General features: G+C 42.4%; 1 protein-coding gene across 3 annotated transcripts in view; it reads right to left on the bottom strand.

The window, feature by feature from the left end:
* The window catches only part of ZDHHC15 (zinc finger DHHC-type palmitoyltransferase 15), a 97,584-nt gene extending 71,703 nt beyond the window's left edge, over positions 1 to 25,881 (bottom strand). For 2 of the 3 annotated variants that reach the window (XR_009865075.1, XM_062184267.1), the window contains exons 1-2: positions 25,477 to 25,880; positions 10,608 to 10,634 (exon numbers count right to left, since the gene is read on the bottom strand). Coding sequence is in view for 2 of the 3 variants with exons in the window: in XM_062184267.1 (XP_062040251.1) it covers positions 10,608 to 10,634; positions 25,477 to 25,612 (163 nt within the window). In the remaining variant the exon portion in view is untranslated. Of the gene's footprint in view, positions 1 to 10,607; positions 10,635 to 25,476 lie in introns of all 3 variants that reach the window. The other variant, XM_062184269.1, reaches the window with a different exon arrangement.
* Between the last annotated feature and the right edge of the window lie 273 nt (positions 25,882 to 26,154).

Below are 26,154 nucleotides of genomic sequence, written 5' to 3'. Positions count from 1 at the left end.
CTCAGCCCCATCTAACACCCGTGCCGCCATGGCCATTAAACGTCCCAAATGTGCCACCTTTTTCAGGCAGACAGTTTCATCAACAAGCCTGGAAACAGTTGCGAACTGGCGCTCCCGCTGCCCCCGCTCAGGCTTACCCTGTTTTGGCTTTGGGCACGCGAGAGGCCCGGCACGAACCATTGGACATGACAGTATTAAAACAACTTAAGGCTGCGGTCCATGACTATGGACCCACAGCCCCATTCACATTGTCACTCCTTGAATCAGTCGGCCAGTCCATTTTAACACCTAGCGACTGGACCCAATTGGCTCGGGCCTGTTTAAGTCCAGGCGGCTTTCTTTTGTGGCAATCTATGAATACAGAGTGCTGTCATGACCAGGCAGATGAAAATGCTGAGGACGGCCACCCTACGTGGAATGCTGATATGCTTTTAGGGCGTGGACCTTATCAGGCTGACCAGACCCAATTCCCTAGACAAGTATACAGGCAAATTTCCAACTGTGCCCAACGTGCGTGGAGGCAGGCGTCCAATCCAAGTGACTCAGCTAGCCACCTCACCAAGATCGTTCAGGGCACGGCCGAACCCTTCGCTGATTTTGTCGCTCGCATACTTGAGGCTGCGTCGCGTATTTTCCCTTCCGAGGTTGACGTTCAGCCACTGGTCAAACAAATTATTTTTGAGCAGGCTAATAAAGAGTGCAAAAACATTCTTCGACAATATAGACATAAATCTCTGGACTCCTGGTTAAAATACTGCAGAGATACCGGTGGGCCACTTACTAATGCGGGCCTAGCTGCGATGCTGGCAAAAGTCAAAGAAAACAGTCCAAAATCTAAATCGACCCGACCCCCCATATCTTCAGGACTTTGCTTCCAATGTCATCAACCGGGTCACAGAAAACGCGATTGCCCCAATCTCAGCCATGGGTATTCCACGGCACAGCCTTCAGGCATAGAGCCTTGTCGCCGTTGCCGCAAGGGCCCTCATAGGGCAGAGGTATGCCGTTCTGCTTTCGATATCGATGGCAACCCACTTACAGGTAGCGCCCAGGGGCCAAAAAACGGCCAGAGGGGGCTCCCCAACCCAGCGAGGAGCCCCCAAAATCAAATCTACTCTCAGGTTCCACCTCCCGTGTCTGCGCTACACCCAGTGCACCCTCAGCCCGTGCCACTCACGGGTCCGCAGGCCTGGACCTCCGCGCCACCTCCCCTCTCCTCTTAACTCCGGAGATGGGGGTACAATTAGTGGAGAGCGACTGCTCCGGTCCTCTGCCCCCGGATTCGGTTGGATTAGTGTTGGGTCGGTCCTCCGCCGCCCTCCGAGGGCTAGCTGTGATCCCCGGGGTAGTTGACTCTGATTTCACTGGTAAAGTAAAGATCATGGTTCAGGCCCCTCAGGGACCTTTAGTAATCAATCCTGGAGACCGTATCGCACAAATGTTATTACTGCCCAGTCTTCACTCTTTAATCCCAGCTAAAAACCACGTTCGCGGCGCTGGTAACTTTGGGTCCTCTGGCATTAATTTTACCGGCTTACATATGCTTTTAAATGAACGTCCCACTTTAGTGTTGCAGATTAATGGCAAGGACATTAAGGGACTTTTAGACACAGGAGCCGACAAATCCATTATAGCAACAAAGGACTGGCCTAGTACATGGCCTACAAATGTGGCGGAACAAACCTTGCAAGGACTTGGTTTTGCTCATTTCCCAAAAATCAGTGCAGCCTTGTTGTCATGGCAGGATAGCGAGGGTCATAGAGGACAGTTTTCTCCATTCATTTTACCTCTACCCATTTCCCTTTGGGGGAGAGACGTCCTGGCCGAAATGGATGTTGCTTTGGTCACCACTTCCCCTGCAGTACGATCTATGCTACAAAATATGGGTTACGTCCCAGGCAAGGGACTCGGTGTCCAGCTCCAGGGCCACCCTTCCCCCATTGAACCAAAACAAAGACCAAGTAAAGTTGGCCTGGGTTTTTCCTAGGGGTCACTGTTTCGCCTCCTAAACCAGTGGAGCCTTTACCCATCTCGTGGCTAACGGACGTACCCGTCTGGGTTCCACAGTGGCCCCTATCTCAGGAGAAACTGGAGGCAGTCAACACTCTGGTCTTGGAGCAGGTCAACGCTGGTCATTTGATCCCATCCACCTCTCCATGGAATACGCCTATTTTTGCCATCCGCAAAAAATTAGGTCAATGGAGACTCTTACATGATCTTAGGGCAGTCAACGCACAGATGCAGCCTATGGGCCCTGTGCAACGTGGTCTTCCTCTGCTTTCGGCACTTCCCAACCAATGGCCTGTTATTGTAATAGATCTTAAGGATTGTTTCTTTTCCATTCCATTGGACAAAAAGGATACCCCACGTTTTGCTTTTACTGTCCCCACCCAGAACCAGGAACAACCGGACAAGCGTTGGGAGTGGACAGTCTTGCCTCAGGGTATGACTAATAGCCCCACCATGTGTCAAGTCTATGTAGCCCAAGTACTAAAACCTCTTAGAGACCGATATTCCGACTGCAGGTGCCTACATTATATGGACGACCTACTGTGTGCAGCCCCCACAGCAGAGAGGCTCCTGGCCTTATACAGTACACTCCAACAAGTGCTGGAAGGGGCAGGGCTGCATATTGCACCTAATAAGGTGCAATTGTCGTCTGTAGTTTCTTATCTTGGGGCTATAGTCGCCCCTACTCAAATTAGACCTCAAAAAATTCAAATAAAAATCAATGCTATCTCCACTCTAAATGACTTACAAAAACTTTTAGGGGATATCAATTGGATTAGGCCCTACCTTAACATTCCTAATGCTGCATTGCAGCCCCTCTTTAATATACTTAAAGGAGACCCGGATCTTGCTTCCCCCCGAACCTTCACCTCTGAGGCCAAACAAGCACTGTCAATTGTCAACGATGCCCTTAGTAAAGCTGCCCTAAAACGTTGGGACCCTGCGGGAGACCTTACTCTTTGGGTCCTCGACACCCTTAAACAGCCCACCGCGGTCCTATGGCAGGATGGGCCTCTCCTCTGGATCCATCCCTCAATGTCATCTACTAGATCTATTAGTTACTATCCCGTGGCAGTGGCGGAGATAACTCTCCTAGCCATTCAGAGGGCTATCCAACATTTTGGACGCGAACCATCCACCATTGTTGTCCCCTATTCCATGGAACAGGTACGTGTGCTAATCGCTTGTACTGATGCTTGGGCGGTTTTAGTCTGCTCCACTTCCGCAACTATTACAAACAGAACACCCTCTGATCCTTTGCTAACCTTTGTTCAGTCTCACCCAGTTATTTTTCCAAAGTCCACATCCCAAAAGCCCTTACAGGGAGCCCCAGTAGTGTATACCGACGGTTCTAAAACAGGAGTCGGTGCATATGTTGTTTCAGGATCTGTGCCAAAAACATTCCAATTCGCTACTAACTCCCCCCAGGTAACTGAACTTCTTATAGTTAACCAAGTCTTCTCTGATTTCCCCGGACCTGTCAATATTGTGTCTGATTCACGCTATGTGGTTAATTCTGTGTCTATCCTTGAGGCCGCAGGACTAGTCAATTCTTCATCCTCCGTAGCGACAGTTTTCCTCACCCTGCAAAAATCTATTTGGAATCGGTCTGCTCCTTTCTTTATTACTCATATTAGAGCTCATTCTTCCTTACCTGGACCCATGACCACAGGCAATGCTATAGCTGATCAAGCCACACGCCCCATTTGGATACTCCAATTTTCTTCCCCAGAAGAGCAGGCTATCCAGTTTCATTCAGAGTTCCATGTAAACGCAAAAACCCTTGCCGCCAAATTCGGTCTTTCTCGTGCTGCCGCTCGCGATATTGTTCGCCATTGTGCCGCATGCCCTACTTTAACCCCTGTGCCTTCGGTGGGGGTTAATCCCCGAGGATTACTACCAGGACATATCTGGCAGATGGATGTCACCCACATATCCGAGTTTGGGACCTTAAAGTATGTTCATGTGTCAGTTGACACCTGTTCCCAAGTAATTTTTGCTTCTCTGGAGACGGGTGAGCGTACCACCCATGTCATTAATCACTGCCTTGCTGCATGGGCAGCCTGGGGCAAACCAAAAACTTTAAAAACAGATAATGGTCCTGCATACACAAGTAAATCATTCCAAGATTTCTGCACCCGTATGCAGGTACAACATAAAACTGGAATCCCTTATAACCCTCAGGGACAGGCCATAATTGAAAGGGCTCATCGAACCCTCAAGGCTTTTCTCTTAAAACAAAAGGAGGGAATTGCCACGGGCAAAACCCCTCGAATGCGCCTCTCCCTTGCACTGTTTACTATAAACTTTTTGAATTTGACAGATCATTCTATGTCCCCCGCTGAGAGACACATGTTAAAGGAGCCATCTTCACGAGGCTATGTCCGTTGGAAAGATGTCCTCACGGGAAAGTGGTACGGCCCGGATCCGGTATTATGCTGGAACCGAGGCGCGGTCTGTGTCTTCCCACAGGAATCTGGAAGAGAACCTCTCTGGATACCGGAAAGATTGGTCAGAAAAACAGCCCCGCCGCCACAAGATACACCTCTATCACCTACGGACGACATCTCCCCCGAGATAACCGAGATTACCACGCTCTCACAGGACGACAAATTGCAACAAAACAACGAGACGTCCCTGTGTACTTCGCTAGGTGAGCTCCTTCATCAACAACAAGTTGGAGAGCGTCAGACATCAGTTCCGCGCGGCAGCGTATGCTGCTCTCCATCACCGTGATCCGGATGCATATGCCATGCTGGCTCGCATGACTTATGACCGGGTCCATACCAGCGATTAAAACCCTCGTCCCCCCATCCCTACTCACGCCTCACATATGGACAATGCCTCCATCAGGCACACACCTTCCTCGAGTTGTCTTGTTCCCCCTCTCATTCATTGGGCTGTATCACCCATCCCTGACGGGGAGCGAAAACTGGGTATGCGAGACCAAAGGTACTGCAGCAGGAGTCCACCCGGGGGTTCCGGGGGTCCTGGGAGAGCATATGCATATGCATGCAGGTTCAATTCCCAGCCTGCCCCAGCAAAAGGGAATAAAAACTGATCCCTAACGGAGACATCAGGGGTTGTGGCCAGGCCCTTGAAGTTCCGTAACTAACGGATCACAAGCACGCTGGGTATGCACCTCTACTCTCTGCCTAGTAAATATTCTCCCGGCCCTCATGAGCCAGGGCCGTCGGGGATGTGATTTGTGCAAAAACAAAAGGAGGGAGATGTAGGGAACCAGACCGGAGGAACCGTGCCCCTAAGATGGCGCCGACTCCCTGCTTCCGGGTTCTTCCTCATCTCAGGGAGTTCCCGCTCTTGCTCGCTCCTTCCCGCCTTAGATTTCCCGCTCTAGCTCGCTCCTTCCCGCCTTGCCACGAGATTGTCCTATCCCCGCGCTTCTAGCCTATCACCTGATTTGTGACGTGTATTGTGCATATAAACCCTTGCTACGCGGGTGTAAGGGAAGTTCCTGCCCAGAAGAGATCGAAGCTGGATCTCCTGCTTGCCGAGCAATAAAGGAACCCCGTGCAAAGTGTTCGGTCTCTGTCTCTTGCTGGACGAGGACGGCGCCGAGCATATAACTATTTAAGTTTAAAAGAAGGAACCAGAGAATTTAGTTTGCAAATTCTTCAAAATGCAAGTAAATTCTCAGAGAATTAGTTGAAATTTTGTTTGAAATGATTAGTGTCCTATTTTTGAAGATGAGCAACTGTGTAGAGCAATGTATTACTCAATTATATGTGAATTGTCGATATCATCTTAAGTTCACTTCTGAGCCCTACCCCATCCTTGGACCTGACTTTTATTCCTAACCTCCAGCACATCCCATTGCCTCACTTAAGGGGTATAAGAGGGAGAAGTTCTCAGTTAAGATCTTCAAAATAAGGGTAATATGATGGTGAATGAAATTATCTATGTAAAACAGTTATGAAAGCAAAGTAAGTACATTATTATTATGCTTCTTGTATGATCTATGGAAGAAGATATGGATTATTACCTTAAAGAAAAATTTCCAAGTCCTGTATAACCAAGGGTGACATAATATATATTATGGTCTATGGTTCAGATGACCTGGGCCTTAGTTCTTTCTTTGTACTAGAATCAGAATGACTAGGTGACATATTTTACTTCTTTGAATCTTGCTTGTTCTACCTATGGATTTTGACAATTTTCAAAAGAGGAGTCACAAGGAATTATAGTACTGAAATATGTTATGCTTTTTAGAAGGAAGATTTTTCAAGTTCTCTCCAATGTTAGTACCAATGACAACGACAACAATAATAATAATAATGTAGTAATGGTATTTACTACTACTTATTTTGTCCTTATCATGTCCATGTACTATACTAAGAGATATATCTTCTCTTATTAGTGCTCAGAATAACCTTAAAATGTTAAGTATTATCGCCATTTTATAGAGGAAAAATGTGCCAGAGGTTAGAAATCTGAAATCAAGGTATAGACAGGACTCTGTTATCACTGAAGGCTCTGGGGGAGAACCTTTTTTTTTTTTTTTGCCTTTTCCTAGCTTCTAGTGGTTTCTGGCAATCTTTAGTTTTCCCTGGTTTGCGACAACATAACTCCAACCTCTGCTTCCATCACCACATGGCTGTCTTCTCTCTGTGTATATCTATATAACCAAATTTCCCTTTTCTTATGAGGCTATCAGTTACTGGATCAGGGCTAACTCTAATCCAGTATGACCTCATCTTAACTTGATTACATCCGAATAAGGTCACATTCACAAAGTCCAGGTGGAGATGATTTTTTTAAACTTTTATTTAATAAATATAAATTTCCAAAGTACAACTTTTGAATTATAGTGGCTTTCCCCCCCATAACCTCCCTCCCACCTGCAACCATCCCATCTCCCACTCCCTCTCCCATCCCATTCTTCATCACGATTCATTTTTAATTATCTTTATATATAGAAGATCAATTTAGTATATACTGAGTAAAGATTTCAACAGACTGCACCCACAAAGACACACATTATAGAGTACTGTTTGACTAGTAGTTTTACTGTTAATTCGCATAGTATAATGCATTAAGGACAGAGGTCCTACATGGGGAGCAGGTGCGCAGTGATTCCCGTTGTTGATTTAACAATTGACCTCTTATTTATGACATCAGTAATCACCCGAGGCTCTTGTCATGAGCTGCCAAGACTATGGAAGCCACTTGAGTTCTCTCCTCCCTTCAGAGAAAGGTATTGCCTTCTTTGATGGCCCATTCTTTCCACCGGGATCTCACTCACAGAGATCCATTTAGGTTTTTTGTTTGTTTGTTTTTGTTTTTGTTTTTGTTTTTGCCACAGTGTCTTGGCTTTCCATGCCTGAGAAACTCTCATGGGCTCTTCAGCCAGATCTGAATGCCTTAAGGGCTGATTCTGAGGCCAGAGGCTGTTTAGGGCATTTACCATTCTATGAGTCTGCTGTGTATCCTGCTTCCCGTGTAGGATCATTCTCATGGAGATGAATTTTTAGGGGATACACTTCAACCTATAATAGGAACCATTAAGTAAAGAAAAATTTTTTTAAAAATTTCAGTATTTTTGACTATGGTTTTCTTATGCTTTGGAGACTGAATGAAATTATGTTATTTGAGCCTTTTACTTCTTTGCTTTTATATTCTCTCTGTCTATGCTAAATAATGTTCCTCCTGGTAGTCATATACCATATTTTATGCTTCTTTAATAGTGCAGTATAGTTTGAACCAAGTTACAGATTCACACAGGACTAGAAGGGACCTCAGATAGTTATCAGTCTTTTGGACTGTTTCTAGGCAAATATGCCAAATAGTTGGGTATCTGACACTTTCTGAAAAGGAGATTTCACAGCCTCTCTTAGTAAACTGCTATAGTGTTCAAAGTTCTTTAAAAGTCTAACGGCTTTCTGATTATAACTGAATCTTATTTTAGTTTATGGATTCCAGTGTCTGAGAATTCTGACATTCAAAAAAGTAACAACTGAGATTGTTAATACTTAACATTTACAAGGCAGATTACTGCTGCATACTTTCACTAGCTTACAACAAATCTGTAAGACGTTATTAAACTAGTCTCATTTTAGAGACTGAGGTTCAGAGGAGCTGAGTTAGTTTCCAAAGGTCAGAGAGCTAGTGAATAACACAGCTGGAATTCCAGCTCAGATATTCTATCTCGTAAAACCTATGCTTTGTCCCATTATGCCCCATTGCAGGATGAAAATGCAAAATGTAATCTTATTTCTCACTGTGTTGATGAACTGAAGATCAAGGAAAAAAGTGCTTTGCAATCATAGATTCCTAGCGTTAGAAGAAATCATGCAATTTTGGGGCAGGCATTTGTGGCACAGTGGATTAAGCTGCTGTTTGGGATGCCAATATCCCATATTGGAGTGTCTGACATTGAGTCCTGCCTCTGCTTTCCATTCAGCTTCTTGTTAATGTGACTGACTGGGAGGCAGCAGATGATGGCCTGAGTGCTTGGGCCCCTGCTACCCAAGTGGGAGACCCAGATGAAGTTCCTGGCTCTTGGCTTTAGCCTGGCCCAGTCCTGGTTGTTGCGGGCACTTGGGGAGTGAATCAGCAGATGGAAGATCTTGCTCACTCTGTCTCTCCCTCACTCTCTATCATTTTGTCTTCCAAATAGATAAATAAAACTTTAAAAAATCATACATTGTGGTAACAATCTCTTTAGAGAACTCAAATCCTGGTAACTGGACTGATGTTACCAGAAATCTGTTAAACTGAGTTGAGTTCATAAATGAAACTCCACACCGATGTAGTTAAGTTCACTAAGGTACACAAGAAAATGAAGACATGGTACTTTGGACAGTGGTAAAAAGCAGTTGAACATCAAGTTTCTGAGTAAAGAGCACAGCTAGGCAAGCCTAGGAGATTATCAATTGAAAAGTAAAGCATAAATGTACCTTTGTTTGAGTATGCCTGGGCTTTGAAGTCAGACAGTTCTGGGTTGAATCAATACCACTTGCTACTGAGATGACCTGGGATAGATTACTTAACTTCTTTAAATTTCAGTTTCTTTCTGTATAAAATGAACGTAAGAGTATCTACATTGTTGTGTTAATGCAAATATTAAAGGACACAATGCATATGCAGTACTCAGCAGGGTACCTGGCACAATAAATTTTAGCTTCAAGAATAAACAGACCATTATTCTCATTATTCTTATTATGGTAGAGCATCATCTAAGCCCCCACTCAATTTGTCATGGAAGTTTATTGTGGAGATATTTATTTATGATTATTTAATATTATACATAAAGTATGTAAAAGATGATCTCTGATATTAAGAACCATGCATGATAAAAAATAAAAGGCAACTAAAGACTTGCTGTAATGTTATAATAAAACTTGTAAAAATGTATTGAGTCATCAGGATTTGTTTTGTTCACCTCTTTTCTACATGATTTACATGCGTTAACACATTATATTTTCACAACTCTATGAAATAGGCAGTATTCTTTCTATTCTATACATAAGCATGAGGAGATAAATAATTTACTAGGAAGCAGAAGGGCCAGGATTTGAATTCAGATGGTCTGGCTCCAGAACCCACACTTTTAACTACTCTGCTCTACTGTCTCCCAACCTTACTGCTCTGTTTCCTCTATAGCCAATGCCTCTGTTAAATGACTGATAGCAAACTGGAGCTATAGAATGGAATAATATGAATGCCAGATAGGTTAATGAATTAAAACAATCAATTTCCATGAAGTGAGAATTAAAAATGGCTAGAGGCTACATAAATACTTATGGCTATTACCGATAAAATAAAATAAAGCTAAAGGATTTTTTAGATTCATGCCTAACTTCGACTTTTTAAAATGGAAACATCTCCATCTCTTCAAAAAGTATGTATAGGGGTCGGTGCTGTGGTGTAGTGGGTAAAGCCGCCACCTGCAGAGCCGGCATCCCATATACGCGCTGGTTCATGTCCTGGCTGCTCCACTTCCTATCCAGCTCTCTGCTATGGCCTGGGAAAGTGGTAGAAAATGGCCCAAGTCCTTGGGCCCCTGCACCTGTGTGGGAGACCCGGAAGAAGCTCCTGGCTCCTGGCTTCGGATCCTCATAGCTCTGGCCATTGCAACAATCTGGGGAGTGAACCAGCAGATGGAAGACCTCTCTCTCTCTGCCTCTCCTTCTCTCTCTCTCTCTGTGTAACTCTGATTTTTAAATAAATAAATGAATCTTTTTTTAAAAAAGTATGTATAAACCACAGGTTATGTCAAGGATGGTGGTGAGGAGTGGAAAGGAGAGCAATAAACATACTGGGACTATGATGGTGAAGGATTTAGCCCTTTAAAGCCCACTGTGGGGCACTTCCTCCATGCCTGGGGTAGGGGATGGATTGGGCAGGAAGGGCAGGTAGTTTGGGTAACAGTAATGAGCTGAGAGAGACCAGATCACTTTGGTAGAGTGGTTAATTGTGTTCTTCCCTATCTTAAATTCTGGCAATTTCCAATCGCTGTCCTATAGCCAAAATGGCCGCTGAAAGTATGTTCCACTTTATTTCTGGGTAAGCTTCCTAAAAATTGTTATCATAAACTTTCCACTTATCTAAGTGTACAATTTATAACATCCTCTTACCTTTTTCTGCTGGGCTCAATACAGTCACTGTTGGTGGAGGGGGGAGAGAGAGAGAAATATTTTTTATTAACTCATTTTTCCACATCATCATTTTTGAGCAATTTATACAATGGTACATTAGAGTACCACCAGCCTAACATGAGAGAAGGCAAGGATGACTAAATTTCATCCTTTGCTATCTTCCTTCAGTAATTAAGAATTTCCATTCATTCAATAGAGGCATGAACTTTCATTTTTTAAAAACTCAACAAATGGAAACACACAAGCTATGTAACATGACAGTAAGAACTTAAACATTGATAAATCCAGAGATGATTATTTACATTCCCAAAGTACTCTCTGTAGGATGTCTTTTTTATTTTATTAACTTTTATTTAATAAATATAAATTTTCAAAGTACAGCTTATGGATTACAGTGGCTTTCCCCCCCATAACTTCCCTCCCACCCGCAACCCGCCCCTCTCCCACTCCTTCTCCCCTTTCATTCACATCAAGATTCATTTTCAATTATCTTTATACACAGAAGATCAATTTAGCATATATTAAGTAAAGATTTCAACAGTTTGTACCCACACAGAAACACAAAGTGTAAAGTACTGTTTGAGTACTAGTTGTAGCATTAATTCACATTGTACAACACATTAAGGACAGAGATCCTACATGAGGAGTAAGTGCACAGTGACTCCTGTTGTTGACTTAACAAATTGACACTCTTGTTTATGGCATCAGTAATCACCCTAGGCTCTTGTCATTTGTTGACAAGTCTATGGAAACCTTTTGAGTTTGCCGACTCTGATCTTATTTAGACAAGGTCATGGTCAAAGTGGAAGTTCTCTCCTCCCTTCAGAGAAAGGTACCTCTTTCTTTGATGGCCCGTTCTTTCCGCTGGGATCTCACTTGCAGAGATCTTTTATTTAAGTCTTTTTTTTCTTTTTGCCACAGTGTCTTGGCTTTCCATGCCTAAAATACTCTCTGGGCTCTTTAGCCAGATCCGAATGCCTTAAGGGCTGATTCTGAGGCCAGAGTGCTGTTTAGGACATCTGCCATTCTATGAGTCTGCTGTGTATCCCGCTTCCCATGTTGGGTCATTCTCTCCTTTTTAATTCTATCAGTTAGTATTAGCACACACTAGTCTTGTTTGGGTGATCCCTTTGACTCTTAGACCTATCAGAGCCATCAATTGTGAACTGAAATTGATCACTTGGACTAGTGAGATGGCATTGGTACATGCCACCTTGATGGGATTGAATTGGAATCCTCTGGCACGTTTCTAGCTCTACCATTTGGGGCAAGTCAGATTGAGCATGTCCCAAATTGTACATCTCCTCCTTCTCTTTTTCCCACTCTTATATTTAACAGGGATCACTTTTCAGTTAAATTTAAACACCTAAGAATAATTGTGTGTTAATTAAAGGATGTCTTTAAATACCGAGCTTCTCTTGCATATTTGGAGGTAACAGTGTCGATATTGCATGCTAGCTCTGAAGTCAGACTGGGTTAGAAGCCCAGTTGCACTATTTTGTGACCCTAGGCACCTTCTTTAACTTCCCTAACAGTATCTTCATCACAGGGGGAATGTAGCTGTGGCTACAACTTAGGGTTTTACCTTCATCTTAAGGTTACCTGAGAACTAAAGTGAGTTAATGCATATAAGTGCTGCTTAGCATAGGGTCTAGAAATGGACAAGTACTTGATGAATATTATTACTATCTTTGAGTTAAGATTTCACAGAATATCAGAACTGGAAAGAACTTTAGCAATTATCTGGTTTATTTCATTGTACAGATGGAGAAAAATAGACTGGAGTAGTATCAAATGATTTGCCTAAGTTCACAGAGCAAGTTAGTGGTGAGTTGGGGCTAAATTCCAGTCTCTAGGGCTTTCTTCATGTACTGTGTCTATTTCTTTCAATAATTTCTTGATGGATAATTGCAATATATGCTATGTACTATATCAGTGTATATGTATATGTGTTTCAAAATTTTTTGAAATCAAGTATACAGCGGTATTCAAAAAGCTCATGGAAATGCACTGTATGAAAGTTATGCATGGATTTCAACAGATTTTGCACTAAAATAAACTTCTTCTAATTAATTTTACAAGAATTTTTTGAACTACTTTCATGTGCATGTGTATGTGTGTATGTGTGTATGTGTAAAACTTTGGCTCAGAATGTCATTTGTACAAAGTGAGGCCTACCTGTGTTTACTCATCATCACTATCTGTGTGCACTTGTACTACATGCTAAGGTAAACAGAAGCTACCAGACATGGCTTTCAATCTTGAGAAGCTGGTAAGATGTTTTTTTTACCCAAATGATCAATAGTTAAGGGTCAGAAAAACTAGAAAAAAAAATCCAGAGATTGAGACTACATTCTAGGGGCTATTGTTTCAGGCCCTTTATCAGTTATACTTTCTCTTTCCCTTCAAATGCTGGTGTAATTTTGGTTAGTCCTAAAAAATTCTCCTTTTAATGATCAATTAATGGGCCTTGTTAAAATCATTACATTTTTGTCTGGCTACGAATCTGACCAGATGCTGCTTCTTGGAGAGGACACCAAGTGGCAGATGATGCCAGTGTTGCAGGAGGGTCTGGCAGAGTGGAAGGAATGGAAGGGGAGGCCACCAGCCTTTGGCAGAAGCAGTTGTGGCTGGGGGTGGGGCTGGGGCTGGAGACCTCCTTGCAGAGGCAAGGAGGAGGACAAGGAGTGGTTCCGTCACCAAACTGGGATGCCTGGTTAAGAACATGAAAATCGAGTCCCTAGAGCAGATCTCTCTCCTCTCCTTGCCCATCAAGGAGTCTGAGATCACTGACTTTTTCCTGGGGGTGTCCCTCATGGATGACTTTTGACGATGATGCCAGTGCAGAAGTATGCATGCACTGGCCAGCAGACAAGGTTCAAGGCATTTGTTGCCATCAGGGACTACAATGGTCATGTTGGCCTAGGTGTGAAGTGCTCCAAGGAGGTAGCCACCATCATCTGCCATCCAAGGGGCCTTCATCCTGGCCAAGCTCTCCATTGTCCCTGTGCAGAGAGGCTACTAGGGGAACAAGATCGGCAAACCCCACACAGGGCTTTCCAAGGTGATCAGACACTGTAGCTCTGTGCTGGTGTGCCTCATTCCCAGATCCCAGGGGCACTGGCATACTCTTGGTTCCTGTCCCCAGGTAGCTGCTGCTATGATTGCCACACCTCAGCCAGGGGCTGCACTGCCACCCCAGGCAACTTTGCCAAGGCCACCTTTGATGCTATCTCCAAGAGCTACAGCTATCTGACTCCTGACCTCTGGGGAGAGACTGTGTTCTCCAAGTCTCCCTCTCAGGATTTCATCTTGTAAAAACCCACACCAACGTGTCTGTGCAGAGGATCCAGGCTCCAGCTGTGGTTACAACTTAGGGTTTTTACACGAGAAAAATAAAGTGTATTAAGCCTATTTAAAAAAAAAAATCTGATTAGATAATGTTCGTTCATTCGTTCTTTCTTTTTTTTTTTTTTTACAGTAAACCTGCCCGGAGACTGATACCAAGTCTTTCGTTTTTTCTGCAGTTAAAGACTCTTGGTTAAGAATGCTTGGAAAAGGCAGCTCTTGTACCTTGACAATACAAATCGAAGTATAAACAAGAAGTCTTGATGGGTCAACCTGGGACTTGATGATTTTTTTTAATTTTAAGATTCATTTTTTATTTATTTGAAAGGCAGAATTACAGAGAGAGGGAGAGACAGACATTTGTTTCACTCCCCTAATGGCCATAATGGCCAGGGCTGGGCCAAGCTGGAGCCAGGAGCCAGGAGCTTCATCCAGGTCTCCTACATGGGTGCATGGGCCCAAGCACTTAGGCCATCTTCCCTTGCTTTCCCAGGATGCATTTTCAGAGAGCTGGTTCAGAAATGGAGCAGCTGGGTCTTGAACCTGGGCCCATAAAGGATGACGGTGTCACAGTTGGTGGCTTAACCTGCTATGCCACAATACTGGCCCTGACTTTATGATTTTGCACATGCACATTTCATGGCAGTATTGGTTCAACTAGGCCATGAATTGGGTTAATAACATTTCTTAAAATGGACTGAAGGAGACCAGAATTGCATCAGGATTATTCTTAATAAACAGTAATTGATAAATTGCTGAACACTCACTTAATAAAGAGCATCTGATACTTAAGGGCTGAACACTCACTTCTAAACAAGAAGTAGAGGTCCTAACTCCCATTTGCTTGGCCACTTGCTACAGCACTATGGGTCAGGGAAGATCACCTAGTACTTGTAGTTGTTGGGATGAGTGAATTCTCTAAGCGGGGGGCAACTATCTTTAAGTAATTGCAGGACTTATTTGTAACTCGGATTGGTTTATATGATTCAAGAACAGAAGGCAGAGACAGAATCAGTGGATAACAGCTGCAGGTTAACATATTTAATTCAATGATGGTGATGATGATCATCAGCATGATGATAATTTCCAGCAGCCTTGCGAAGGAGTGAATTTCCCATTGCAAATGGAAATACTGTAGGGGATATTCAGACATCATTTCAGCAGTGACTTGACTTTTAAAGACTTTCACCTCTGAAATTCTATAAGGAGTCAATAAATCTAAGGGAAAAATATTTTCCTGCAAAATTCCCTGAGGAGAAAAAAGGCCTTCATTTCAAAAGATTGTGGCACTTATATCTGTAATTCTGCCTTTCCTTTATTTCTCTAATATTGCCTCGTGCACTATTAGAGGAAGAGGCTAAAATAGTTCAGTTATATCTAAAATGAAAATGTTACAAGAGTCACACTAAATTTTGACAAAATTAATCCTTTATCATGAATCTCGGGTAAGCATACACTTAGCCACTCTACGGGTAATTTGCCATGCATGAATCTAGAGTGATGTGTGATACACTTGCTTTCTTCAAATTTCAGTTCACTACTGGAGAGTGAAATGACTGGAGTTATCATCAAATAGCTCTTTGCACTGTCTCTCCTCTTTTCTCTCACCTATTTATTGATTCTTTGCACCTAGATACAGAGAAAAGTTATGGAAGAGTAAATGGAATGGCTTTTTATCACAACAACTTGTGTTAAATCAAAACCCATCTTATGACTTCTTTTTAGTAGATGCTCAGTGTAGGGTTCACATAAGAGTATGGCTAGAATAAGCCTAATTGGGGCTAGATGAGGATGGATGGTCAACAAATGTGGTAAAAAGGGTATGGAAGAAATTCTTCATCAGTGCTGTACAACAGAAACATAATGTGAACTAGGCAGTTTAAATTTTCTAGTAGGAACATGTTTAAGAGTTTAAAAATACCAAATGAAACTAATTTTAGCAATATAATTTATTTAATCCAGTATATAAAATATTTTCAATATGTTATGTAAAATTATTGGGATATTTTATATTCCTTTCTACACTAAGTTTTAAAAAACTTCTGTATATTTTATGCTCCCAGAACATATAGATTCAGTTGCCAGGTTTCAGACACATGTGGCTTGTGGTTACTGAATTAGCATAGTTCAAAAGAACTTAGGAATGTGGGAAATTTGAAAATATTAGGAGTGCAGTGAGATGTGTGCTCATGTACAACATGAAGCTCTTTAAATTAATGACATATTTGGAAGGAGTTCACAGTGATGTATTGCATATATTTTGGATGTATTCATATTCTGGCTCTGACATTGATTTGTCTGTGACCTTTTAAGCAAGTTATTTAACTGCTGTGTGCATCAGATTCCTCATCTAAAATGAGGATAAAGTTATTTATGTTAACAGGTTGTTATAAGGGCTAATGGATAAGATATGTATAAAGTATGAGTGTCTGGCACATAATAAGTACTTAATTATTGTAAGTTGTTTCTTATCACTTTTCTTAGAAAGGTTAGTTTTTTAGTGATGTTAGGTTTTACAACATGTCTAGGACAAAACAAGTATGAAGTTTTAAAACTTATGGGTTCTCAAAGTTTTAAAATAATTTTTTCAATGTCAAAATGAACAACTTTTATTTTCATCTTTTTCCTTAGATACCTAGATTCTAGGTTAGAAGTGGAAACAGAATTTGAAATAGGGAACTGATTTCTGATTATTCTCTTGTTAAAAGCAAGCAAATCATGCCCATATTCATTTAATCATCTGAAAAAGTTACTCTTACTAGCCATTAATTTGCTATTTATGCAGTCATTCTCAAACCTGGAGGATCTCTTTTTTTCTCTTTTTTTTTTTTTTTTTTTTTTTGGACAGAGTGGACAGTGAGAGAGAGAGACAGAGAGAAAGGTCTTCCTTTTCTGTTGGTTCACCCCCCTAATGGCCGCCGAGGCAGGCGCCCTGCGGCCGGCGCACCGCGCTGATCCGAAGCCAGGAGCCAGGTGCCTCTCCTGGTCTCCATGCGGGTGCAGGGCCCAAAGACTTGGGCCATCCTTCACTGCACTCCCGGGCCACAGCAGAGAGCTGGCCTGGAAGAGGAACAACCGGGACAGAATCCAGCACCCGGACCGGGACTAGAACCCGGGGTGCCCGCGCTGCAGGAGGAGGATTAGCCTATTGAGCCGCGGCATGGGTCAAACCTGGAGGATCTTAATAGTTACTTTGGCAGTATGATAAAAATATAGATTCCAGGGCCCCTTCTATGTAATAAATTTCTGGGTAGAGGTGCAAGAATTTGTATTTTAAAACCTCATCAGGTCTTATATTTAGGTCTTTTATTTGGAGTGGGACAAAATATCTGCAATCTACTTATTTGACAAAGGAATAATATCCAAAACATATAAGGGACTAAAAAACTCAACAACTAGAAAACCAGTCAAGTTAAGAAATGGGCAAATGGCTTAAAGAGACATTTTTCGAAAGAAATACAAATGGCCAACAAATATATGAAAAAATGCTCAATATCACTAGCTATCAGGAAAATGCAAGTCAAAATCATAATGATATATAATCCCTGTTAGAGTGGCTACTACTAAAAAGACAGAAAGTAACAAATGCTGGTGAGGAGGTAAAGAAACCGGCATTCTTAAACACTGTTGGTGGGAATGTAAATTAGTACAGCCATGAAGGAAAATCAAGAGTATGGAGATTCCTTTAAGAAAAAAACTGCCATATGATCCAGCAATCCCATTGCAATGTATATATCCAAAAGACATGAAATCATTGTATCAAAGAGACACCTGCTTCACTATGTTTCTTGCAGTACTAAGGAGTCCATTATCAGATGAATGGGAAGAGAAAATGTATGTATATGCAATGCATAAAAAGAATGAAATTCTGTCACTTGTAGCAAAATGGATGGAGCTAGAGGAACATGCTGAATGAAATAAGCCAGACACATAAAGACAAATACTGAGAGTTCCCCTTCATATGTGGAAGCTAAAAAAAACTCAAATTGAACACAGAATAGTAATTACTAGAGGCTGTGAGGAGTAGTAGAGGATAGACAATTTGGATAATGGGTACCAATCAGTGTGAGGATGAAGGAGTAAGTTCCTAATGTTACAGAGCATAGTAGAGTGACTATAGCTCACAATATCCTAATATATATTTTATGAGGAAACAGAAGAAAGGAACCTCAAGACTCCAATTATAAAGTAATGTCAATGTTGATTATACTGATTTGATCACTATCCATTTTATACATGTATTGAAGTGCTTCACTATAGCCCATAAATATGTATAATTATTGTTAATAAAAACTCTTTTAAAGCTCAGTGGTTGGTTCTGATTATCAACCATGTTTAAGAATCACTGGCGTCATTTTAGAAGTTTAGTATGAGATCTTACTAGTCATGTGTGATATATGCAACTGTTTGGCATACAAATGACATATAAAACCATTCTAGATGTGGTAATACCATGATTCATACAGGCTTGAAGGGATAGCTTTTAGTTCTGTAGAAACTTGGTTTGTAGAAAATGTTAAAATGTTCATCTGGTTTTTTTTGTATTATCAGTTTTCATTTCTTCTAATTTTCCTTGAAGAATTTCTACATTTAGTGTAAAAATAATTCCTAGATCTATTTATTTTTTAATACCCAAATGGATTTTGTTGATCACCAAAAATAGAAGAGTTGTGAATTGGTAAAACTTGTCAGAACTAATTTTTGCAGAACACTATAATATAATAAAAAAAAATTTCCAACAATCAAGAGGGAATACATGGTGGAAAAGGGAACTGTTGCTTTGTAGGAAAATAATGTGACATTTTAAATTGGTTTTGTACTATTCTCAACAACCCAGATCATCATGGGCTGTGAGGGTGGCAGCCCACACTCCTGTTGAAGGTTTCTGATGCTAGAGGAAGCAATATGGACCTTGTTATTAAACTACTGTGGTTGTGAGCTTTGAATGTCTTGTGACTCCCTCAAAGACCAACAACATAAAGGCTTCCTTATATTTTGTCTGACTCAGGGTATTCTCAGGGCCAGAGAAGTTTCCTGGTAGTTTTGATCAGAAGTACTTAAAGACACAGGTATTGTACCAGCTTTGGACAAGAGACAACTCATGGCAACAGATAGACCAGGCAGAGGTGAACAAAGAATATAGGTAGAGGAATAAGGGTATTTAAAAGCTACTATGTGTACCACAGAACAGAGAATTGCATGCACACAGCCTAGATAGGATACATGCTCAGAAATAGCCTAAGAAGACTCCAAGCTTTCACCTTTATTGCTGGCCTTCAAGTACTGCACAGTGAAGGCAAAAATATGGCCACAAATGGCCTGGATAAGAGTTCAAGGAATACTCAACAAAAAGCCAATCAGCAAAGACTGGAGGAGTATATGTTTTTTTCTTTTCTATTTTTTGACACTTTGCATTCATGAAGTATCTATGAAACCACTAAGTAACCAAAGATTTAAGGAACAGAAACTTTAGAGACCACACATGCATAAGGAATAGAATTAGAATATAGGTTAGAAAAGTCACTAAACAAGCAAATATGAACAGCTCACTGCAAGCAACAACAAACCCCAGGGAGGGAGGAGATTCTGATTTTTGGAGTTGCAACTTTATAACATTCAACATGTCTGGTTTTCAGCAAAAAAAATTACAGGGCATACAAAGAAACAGAATCATATAGTTCATTAACAGGAAAAAAGAAATTAATAAAAATTGTCCTTGAGGAAGCTCAGGGATTGAACTTATGAGATAAAGACTTTAAATCAATTGTCTTAAATATGCTTAAAAAGTTATAGGAAACCATGGAAAATGAATTAAAGGAAATGAGGATAACAATGTCTCATCAAATAGATAATACAAATAAGAGATAGAAATCAGGATTACAAGAGTCTGAGAAAGGTGGGGGAGGGGAATGGGGGATGTAGAATAATGGGTAATAAAACACAGTAGGTAACTATAATAGATTTTGGTGTGCTGTGACGCAGTAAGGTGACTATGGCTCATGATGATGTATAATATTCTGTACAAAAAACTAGAAGAGAGGAGCTGATAGGCTCCAAACACAAAGAAAAGATGAGAAAATGGAAAGGCTGGTTTCTTAATACAATTGGTTTAAGATCTGTATATGTGTTAAAATATTGTGTTGTAGACCTTAAAAATGTGCAAGTAGGGGTGACTGCTGTGGCACAATGGGTTGGGCCACCGCTTGGATTGTTTATTGCAGTACTAAGGAGTCCATTATCAGATGATTAAAACCAACCCTGAGGTCATCAAAAAGAAAAAAATATCAAGACAAGTGAAAATGAAAGCACAATGTATGAAAATGTCTGGGATGAAGCAAAAGAAGAATTAAGAAGTTGACAGCAATAACTGACTACATTAAACAAATCTCAAACAACCTAATTTTGCATTTCAAAGAACTAGAAAAAGGAAAGAACAAACCAGGTCCAAAGTTGGCAGAATAAAGGAAATAATAAAGACTAGAGTAGAAATAAATAAGAGCTCCTCTTTTATTTATAATTTTATTTATTTGAGTTTTCTTTCCTTTTTACCCACAAGAACACATGGATCATAAGGGACTACTACAAACAATTACATGTGAACAACTGGAAAACCTGAAAGAAAGTGGATATATTTTGAGAAATATACAACTTATCAATACTGAATTAGGGAGAAATAGAAAATTCTAACAGAAATTCTAACAGATCAAGAGAGGAATTGGAGTCTCTAACATAAAAAAAATCAAAATCAAAAACAAAAACAAAAAAAACCTTCCAACAAAGAAAATCCCAGGCCCATATGGCTTCAATGGTGAATTCTGTTAAACATTTTTTGACTCAACTTTTATTTTATTTATGTAGTCTCTGCTTAACATTTAAAGAATTAACAGGGCTAGTGTTGTGGTGCGGTGGGTTAAGCTGCTACTTGAGACACTGACATCCCAGGTTTGAGTCCCAGCTGCTCCACTTCCAATCCAGGCCCTTTTTAATAGAGAGTGACTGCTGAATGCCCTTGAGGTTTCCTTTTGGGGTGATGGAAATATTTTTGGAACTGCATAGAGGTGATGATTGCACAACACTGTGAATGTACTACTCTGCTTTCCTGATTTTTGAATAATGGTAACTGAGGCAAAATGTTAAGAAAACATGTGTGGGCCAAATAAAATAGATCTGCAGGCTACTTCTGGCCTGTGAGTCACAACTTTTGACCTCTATGTTATTAGAGAGGAGGCAGGGTATTAAGACAGTACAGTGGTTAAGAGCATAGGGTGTGGATCCAAGTTGTCTAAGTATATAGGTTTAGCCATGTACTAGCTCTGTGACCTTTGTTAAAGTACTTAATCTGTATGCTCCTCAGTCTGCTTGTCTATAAAATGGGCATATTGATAGTATATATCTCTTAAAATTGTTATAATTAAGTATATGGCCACGTGCTTTTCTTGTGTGCCTATGAATGCACGTGTGTATGTGTGTGTGTGTATATGTTAGTCACTTACAAACAGTGTCTGGCATGTATCAAGTGTTTTGCAAGTATATCAAAAGTCCTAAGCTTTACCTTTCAGTTTTTTTTTTTTTTTGTTTTTTTGGTTTTTTTTTTTTTTTTTGGACAGGCAGAGTTAGACAGTGAGAGAGAGAGAAAGGTCTTCCTTCCGTTGGTTCACCCCCAAAATGGCCGCCACGGCCGGCGCGCTGCGGCTGGCGCTACAACAATTCGAAGGCAGGAGCCAGGCGCTTCCTACTGGTCTCCCATGTGAGTGCAGGGCCCAAGCACTTGGGCCATCCTCCACTGCCTTCCCCGGGCCACAGCAGAGAGCTGGCCTGGAAGAGGGGCAACCGGGACAGAATCCGGAGCCCTGACCGGGACTAGAACCCGGGGTGCCGGCGCCGCAGGCGGAGGATTTGCCTAGTGAGCCGCGGCGCCGGCCAACCTTTCAGTTTTTAACAGTATGCAGTTAAGTAAGAATTTATAGAAAGCTGATTATTTGCACTGATTCTAACTTGGTCTTTACCTCAGTTTGTTCATCTGCGCTTCAGTTTACACATCTGCACAATGGGGATATGTGTCTCATATGGTTATTTTGAGAATTAAATGAGTTAATATATAAAAAGTGAATATATCTACAGTACCTCAAATCTGGCACAGAGGAAACACATTATAAGTATTAGGCATTATCATTACTAATTTTTAAAAAGATGGTTTTTTTTTTGAAAAGCTCATGTAAGTCATTACTGAGAAACTCCAAAATACATTTAATAGTTCTTACCATATAGTATTGATCCTAGGAGCAATGTCCATACCATAATAATGGAATTAAAGTTTTGACCCTTCAGTCATTCAAAAAGCCACAGTCATTGAACAATCTGCTTAATACACCTTAATAATAGATTAAGATAAAAACGACAACAGCATAAACCCATATCTAAGTAGTCAACTAATGAAATTTTTTTAAAGTTCCAGCTGGACATTTTTTTTTCTAGAAAATTTTCTCCTGTGTAGGATGAAGACACTAAAATGTTACCCCAAGTCACAAATAACCATTTGTATAACATTACATGTTTTTCACTCACTAAAATTTATTTTTAAGAGATCCTTCTGCATTTCCCACAATATCTTCAAGAAGAAGGTAAGGAAAATTCAAACTTTATATTGGAAGCAAGGGTCATCTCTTGTGTCTATAGTTCATCCCAGTCTAGCTGGGAGTTGACTATTGCAAGAGAAGGGGGAGTGGACATTCAGTCTATCAGTTAAGATGCCCGTGTCTCACATCAGAGTGCTTGGGTTTAACTCCGGGCCATAACTCCTGACTCTAGCTTTCCTGACAATGCAGACCCTTGTAGGCAGTGGTGATGGCTCAAGTAATTTGGTTCCTGCTACCCACATTGGAGACCTGGATTGTGATCTCAGATCCTGGCTCTAACTCTGGCGCAGTCTCTGCTGCTGTGGACATTTTGGGGGGTGAACCAGAGAATGGGAGCGGTATCTGTCTCTTTCTCTCTCTCTCTCTCTCTCTTAAATAAATAAAGCATGATTAAAAAGAAAGAGAATTTAAATTATATGTATGAGAACGAAGTTATAAGTGGTGTCAGGTCCTGGGGTTGGGAAAAAAAAAGCACCCCAGCTATAATTTGTAAGGTGAGAAAAGTTTGATATGAAGAAATGAAGGAGTCTTGGAAGGACTTTGGAGTGAAGGGATGTCCAATAGGGCAATTAGGAGTCCTAATGTGAGGGCACTGGAAATATACTGGAACCTTACAGTCAATGAATAGGAAACATAATAGATCAGAAATTTAAGGGTGCTGGCAGTAGGAATATGGTATTGAAGTGCTAAGAAAATAGTAGACTTTCAGAGGAGATGGAAATTCTTCAACGTGTGAGAAGACAAGGGCAATGGAAGAGTTTAGTGGCGGGTAAAAGTGGGAGCTCTATTGTGAAGAGATAAGATATAATATAAAAATTCTGTTGTGGGGGCTGGCATTGTGGTGTGATGGGTTAAGCCACCGCTTGTAGTGCCAGCATCCCATATGGGCACTGGTTCGTGTCCCATGTCCTGGCAGCAGCAGAAGATGGCCCAAGTGCTTGATTCCCTGCACCCACATGGGAGACCCAGAAGAAGTTCCTGGCTCCTGGCTTTAGACTGGCCCAGCTCTGGCTGTTGTAGCTATTTGGGGAGTGCCTTCTCTCTCTTTCTCCCTTTCTCTGCCTTTCAAATAAATAAAATGAGTGTTAAAAAAATTCTGTTGTGAGTTGATGAGAACATTACAAGGCTATTAAAGATACAGAACCAGGAGGAAGCCAAGTTGGGGAGGGACTTGGGGTTTGTATCAGGAAATACTGTGAAATTCTGAGTTTGCAAGTACTTGATAGACTGTGGGAACAATTTTATAAAAAGGAGAAGATGGGCCAGCACTGTGGCTCAATAGGCTAATCCTCCTCCTTGAGGCGCCGGCACACCGGGTTCTAGTCCCGGTCGGGGCACCGGATTCTGTCCCGGTTGCCCCTCTTCCAGGCCAGCTCTCTGCTATGGCCCAGGAGTGCAGTGGAGGATGGCCCAAGTCCTTGGGCCCTGCACCCGCAAGGGAGACCAGGAGAAGCACCTGGCTCCTGGCTTCGGATCAGCGTGGTGCGCCGGCTGTAGCGGCCATTGGGGGGTGAACCAACGGAGAAGGAAGACCTTTCTCTCTCTCTCTCTCTCTCTCTCACTGTCCACTCTGCCTGTCAAAAAAAATAAATAAATAAAATAAAAAGGAGAAGGTGGAGTGCTCCTTAACGCGACAGGACAGGGTATAAGAGAAGATCACAGAATTATAAATGAAGTGGTCTTAATAGAGGGAACAAGAAATGATACTCCCATTGGAGGAGGTACAAAATATTAGATATCTAGTGGGAATGGATAGGGTTTCCCTAGTTTGAGAAGAAAGAGGACAAATGCAATCCTAGAGAGAACTAAGAGGAAATAATAATAGTGAAGAGCAGTGCCAAGTGGGTTTCCCAAAAATGGTAACAAGGAGGAATCATGATTACAAGACAGTGGCCCTTTGAAGGGATGAGTGAGATTGTGGAGCATTTTGGGGAGAGTAAAGAGAAACATGTAGTGTGAGAAGCTGGGGGACAAGGCAGGATCATCGTGTGACAAAAGCAGGGTCACCAGTGTGAAGTATCAGATAGTAAAGTGAGTTCCCTAATGAGAATGAGTGGAGTGCTCCTCAAAGCAGGTAAGCAGGAGACTGGAGGGAACACAGTGTGAGACAATCAAGAGCTCCAGTGTGAGGGGAGAGAATGTAGTGTAGAACTCCCATTCCCTGGGAGAAGATGAGAAAATGGGGAGAGCCCACCCGGAAGGAGAATGGCTTACTGCTGTAAGGGGGAGATCACAGTGGGATAGAACAAGGTGTACCTTGGGGTCACAAGTGGATGAAGACACGATGTACTTCAGCTAGTGTGAGACGATCTCGGGAAAAGGATGGACCCCGGGGGGAGGGGGGAGGAAGGAGAGCCAGGGAGTAGAGGAAATATTTTGAGATTTTTAGCAAGAAATCCCTAGTATGGAATCCTAGAGGGATTCCAGTAGGAGGGAAAACGGTAGGTTTCCTAGTTGGACGCAGTGGTGGAATTCACAGTGGTAAGCGGGCAGTTTAAGGACACGGGGTATGTTGTTTCCTCAGTTGGGTAAAGTGGGGATCCCCAGAACCAGAGCACAAGGCGCCAGGGGTTGCCTTGTATGAGAAAGGGTGGCCCTAATGGGAACAGCCAGGAAATTACTGTGGGTAGGACAAGGAAATAAGAATCCCTAGCTGGGAGGCGATGGTGACATGGCGGGACCCTCGTGGGAGGGCACAGGAGATAATGTGGGAAGGCAGAGGTTGGGGACAGGTCACTCTTCGGAGAACGAAACAAAAACCGCAGACTGAGGGCTAAGAACACAAGGGACACCAGTGTGAAGGGTAGGGCAGACGATTATGCCGGAGCATAATTTCCCCACCTTAGGTGCCCAGCCCCACTTACCCAGGCAGAGCTCAAAGACGTAGGCATAGTAGGACCAGAGCACGACGAGGACAATAACGAGCACTGGCACCCAGGACAGTACTCGGCGGCAGCACCGCAGCCCCCCGGACAGAGCCATCTTCCAGCCCCGCCGCATCTTCGGCTCGAAGATCGACCGAGCAGGCCTGCTGGCGCTGGGTCGGAACTGCTGGGGCGGCGGCTGGGAGGCGGGAAGGCGCGCTGTGCGGCGCTCCACTGCCTAGCCTGGCGGGAACCATAGGCCCGCGCCGGCCGATCCCACCTGTGGGGCTGCGCGGCCGAGTGCGCCGTGCCTGGCACAATAGGCGTGAGTCTCGGCGTGGAGGAACTGGCCTTGTTGGAGCAGAAGGTTATCCGTCAGGCAGTCCTGGCTGGGCACGCTCAGAGGAAGTGCGGGCCCTCCCCTTTCCACCCCCTCCCCCACGCTTCAGCGCTAGATGCTGGCAGGGCTGGACCTCTGCAAAACTGTAAAGCGGAAGAAATAGGGGCCCGCCCATCTGCTCTTACTGCACTGCGTCCACCCTCTTCTCTCCTATCTTTGTCCCTCTCTGTCTCTTTTTGTCCCTCCCCCTTCTCCTTTTGTCTCCCTCTCCCTGCTTCCCTCCTCCACTCCCAACACACACGAGTACACACAGACACAGTGTGAAAAATGCGAACCAT

The sequence above is a fragment of the Lepus europaeus genome, chromosome X, assembly GCF_033115175.1.
Source record: "Lepus europaeus isolate LE1 chromosome X, mLepTim1.pri, whole genome shotgun sequence".
NCBI classification, from domain to species: domain Eukaryota; kingdom Metazoa; phylum Chordata; class Mammalia; order Lagomorpha; family Leporidae; genus Lepus; species Lepus europaeus.
Note: the sequence above shows the minus strand (reverse complement) of the source record. Positions and strands in the feature narration are given on the sequence as shown.